The 3,760-nt window shown below is 48.6% G+C and overlaps 1 protein-coding gene across 2 annotated transcripts in view; it reads right to left on the minus strand.

Moving 5' to 3' along the window:
• The window catches only part of csnk1e (casein kinase 1, epsilon), a 10,292-nt gene that overhangs the window by 2,619 nt on the left and 3,913 nt on the right, over positions 1-3,760 (minus strand). For both annotated transcript variants that reach the window (XM_008436264.2, XM_008436265.2), the window contains exons 5-10: positions 3,052-3,280; positions 2,812-2,982; positions 2,585-2,733; positions 2,095-2,293; positions 1,879-2,024; positions 968-1,020 (exon numbers count right to left, since the gene is read on the minus strand). In XM_008436264.2, coding sequence (XP_008434486.1) covers positions 988-1,020; positions 1,879-2,024; positions 2,095-2,293; positions 2,585-2,733; positions 2,812-2,982; positions 3,052-3,280 — 927 coding nt within the window. In that variant the 3' untranslated portion in view covers positions 968-987. The remainder of the gene's footprint in view (positions 1-967; positions 1,021-1,878; positions 2,025-2,094; positions 2,294-2,584; positions 2,734-2,811; positions 2,983-3,051; positions 3,281-3,760) is intronic.

The raw sequence follows: 3,760 nt of genomic DNA on the forward strand, positions 1-3,760 counted from the left end.
CTTGGCAGGGGTTGCTAGGTAACGGGCTGGGCTTGGCAAGGGTTGCTAGGTAACGGGCTGGGCTTGGCAGGGGTTGCTAGGTAACGGGCTGGGCTTGGCATGGGTTGCTAGGTAACAGGCTGGGCTTGGCATGGGTTGCTAGGTAACCGCAACTAGAACTTTTTCATCTATATTAAGGAATAATTTATCTAAAACAGCTTCAACATCTCGATGAAAAGTTTCTTGTTTTGATTTATTTCCAGTTATTTGCATTAGACTAAAATTACTTGATAGATTTTGTGTTTTTGCAGTGCAGATATATTTTTTAAACTAGACTTGTCACAATTAGCAATAAATCAATTAATCACACGATGAGTTAAAACAAAATCAGTAATTTCCATTTGTGTTGTTGTTTCTCTAATAAACCTGGGTGATAAAGTTTCTTCCTGCTGATTTGGTCTCAGCTAAACCTTTTTTTGAAGGATAAATTCGTTTTGGAGACTTTATCATTTTTAAATATGTTCAGCAGTTTAGTTTTAGTTTCAACCATTTTTATGTGCTGAGTAATTCAGAGTTAGCGTCTGCTAATGTTTTGTGTTTAGGAGTTTACAATTAGCTTCCATCGTTTTTCTGTGTTTAGCGGCTTAGCGTTAGCTTCAGCTAACTTTGCTTTGCTTCTGTTTTCTTCATTGTAGGTTTTTACTTATGTTTTCTGCACTTGCAGCTTTTTTCTTTTTCCATTCATGTTTTGAAGTTTACATGATTCCTGTGTTTGCGGCGCGTTTCGCTGTCTGTGCCTGTCGGCTGCCTGCAAAGTCCCAATAAAAAGCAGTGAAGTTTGAGTTGTAGCATGTGAATTCGTCTGCAGGGCGCTGTGAGCAGAACGGCTGAAGCTGCATCCTGTCAGTCTGACTGAAGGCTGAGCTACAAGCAGCTGCTGCCATGTTTCCACCATGAACAGGTGATGATGTGTGAAGGTGTTTCTGACCTGCAGCCGCCAGCAGGAAGTCACTTTGCCAGATGTTCAAACGGGACACTGACCTACATGGAGGAGAAGAGAGGAGCTTAAAGCAGCTCAGATGCTAAAAACCTGCAGACGACCCAACATCTGTAGATATACAGGAAACAGATTCTTGGTGATAAAAGTTCCTGATTAAATTTTCTCTCTTGTTGAATATTTTCTTCACTCGTCTGTTTCTTCCTCTGCTTCTTTCATCTCGTCATCAGTTCATATTCAACTCTTTTCTGAGGAAAACAGAGTCAATATACATTTTCAAATAAATTTTTAAGCTGCATTCAGCCTTCAGCTCTGCCTGGTTCACTTTAATCCAACTCCAGATCATCTGCCTAGTCAAAGTCCGGTCTGGTTTTTGAGGTGTGAACTCTAGTCGACCTCTGACCTCTGGTCCTCCAAACCTTGGTCTGGGTTCGGTTGAAGTGAACTCTGGTTCGGTTTGAATGTGAACGCCAAGCGGACCAGAGACCGCTCCAGCAGCAGGAAGTGGACTACAGCGCAGGGCATTCTGGGTAAATCCAACCAAAGCTAACATGTTAGCCTAGCGCTAGCAGCAGAAATGGCTCCTGGTCTTTAGCCTAAAGAGAAATCCTCCAACCGCTAAAATCCTCCATCTTGTTTCCATCTGGTGAAGAAGGAAGTTGCTCTCAGTGTCTTCAGAGGTTTTTGTCGTTTCCTTCAGTGGTTCTTGGTGCAGCGCCCCCACAGGCCAGGAGGGGAACAGGTTGGTTTGACTCAGAGCAGCTGGAGGTGGAGCAAATGTTCTGGTTCCAGAACCGAGTCTACCGGACCATCACCCTAACAGTCCAAACACCAGTGGACCAAACAGGCTAGCAGAGGGCGGTCCTCGGCTAAAGGTGGGGTCCCCATCCCAGACGTCCTACCTGTGAGGCAGTGATGCGTGACTGGTCTAGGCGTGCAGTGAGGTCAGAGGACGAGACGTTGGCGGGGGCGCCGCGGTGGAGCCTCATCGCCACCTTCCTTTCTCTCTCGGCTCTCTCGGCCCGGCCCGCCTGAGGCGACCGGTTGCCTGCGCGCAGCAGACAGCGGTCAGAAACTAAACCTCGTCTGACGGTGTTCTGCCCAAAAGGCCTCCTGACCTGACGGCTGGGCTCCACGCGACGCCTGGTTGGAAGGCGCCGTCTCTGGCTCGATCCGGAGTCGGTTGGCGGCACAAGGGTTCGGACCTGGAGGCAGGGCTCGGCCTCCGGCTCCTCTCTGACCCGCGCCGGCTCGGTCCTCCCCTTCCTTCCCTTCTCTCCTCTCTCGCTCCCCGTCCTCTGCTGTCCTGCTGGAACCCTGAAACAGACGAAGAAGAGGATTCAACACGGCACACAGTATCACCGCAAATACCTCATAACCCAGTCAAACATGGTGGACAGCACCCAGAGGGAAGGGCTCAGCTTGGATGTGACTTTGTGGAGCTGATGATCAGAGAAGCATCTCTGGACGATGCGTTTTGGAAAGAGTTGGAACATGTAGAGCTGAAAACGGTGGCATAACATACAGAGAAGAACGGATCCATTCGAACAGCCAAAGTTCTCTGGAAGATGTTTCCTTAACTCAAAGAGACAAAAACACGACACTCACAAACTTCAGCATGTTCCAGTCGAAGACGTAGTCGTAGGAGAAGCCCTGCCTGTGGAAAAGGTTCCTGAAGAGCTGCCTCAGGTACGAGTAGTCGGGCTTGTCGTCGAACCGCAGAGAGCGACACAAGTTCAGGTAGGTAGAGAACTCGGCTGGCGGAGACAGGAAGGAATGGTGAGGATCTCAAACCGTTTCAAAATGGCGCGTTCCTCCTCTGACGTCCCACTCACAGGGGTATCCTTTGCAGAGCACCTCAATAGGGGTGGACATCTTCTTTTCACTGATGCGTTCGTACTTCTGCCTCTTGGTTGCGGCCTTGAGTCCTTGCCAGGGCAGCGAACCCAGGTTGAAGTACATGAGGACGTAACCCAGAGACTCCAGGTCGTCTCGTCTCGACTGCTCTGTGGAGGAAAGCTCAGCGGCGTGAAGCGGCGGCGCGGTGAGACCGGAGGCCTGCGGGGGAAACTTACCGATGCCCAGGTGGGTGTTGATGGAGGCGTATCGCGCCGTCCCGGTCAGGTTCTTGTTCTCGCGGTAGGGGATGTGCTGGTGCGTTCGAGCGTCTCGGTACTTCTTGGCCAGGCCGAAGTCGATGATGTAGACCAGGTTGCCCTTCTTCCCGAGGCCCATCAGGAAGTTGTCGGGTTTCACGTCTCGGTGGATGAAGTTCTTGGAGTGGATGTATTCGATCCGGCTGATCTGGGAGGAAAGGTCGACCCGGCGTTGGAACGAGTCAGAAGCCCAACGTTTCCGTCTCCGCTGTGCCACTAAAGGGCGATTCCACCGAATGTTCCACTAAACTGAGTCATTTTAATTAGGTAAAAACTCTTCAAATAATGGACTACACATTAAAACCAGAATATTTAAAACCTGGCTTGTGATTTCTTAAACCTTAATTTGATTTGTGAAAATTAATTAACTATAGTGTATTCAACCTGAAGCCAACTTCAGCTCTGTATTATACAGTTTATGTTTTATGTCACGCTGCATTTCAGTAAAGTGTTTAAAAACACGTCAGTGTTTGTCACTTACAGACATCCAGGCCAACCATTTCCTGTTTTAAAAACAAGAGTTGTGAGTGAGAAGCCTATCCAAAGCTAACGGTAGCCTATCTAATGCTAACACTAGCCTATCCAAAGCTAACGGTAGCCTATCTAATGCTAACACTAGCCTATCCAA

This window comes from Poecilia reticulata, linkage group LG19 (assembly GCF_000633615.1).
Source record: "Poecilia reticulata strain Guanapo linkage group LG19, Guppy_female_1.0+MT, whole genome shotgun sequence".
Lineage (NCBI taxonomy): Eukaryota > Metazoa > Chordata > Actinopteri > Cyprinodontiformes > Poeciliidae > Poecilia > Poecilia reticulata.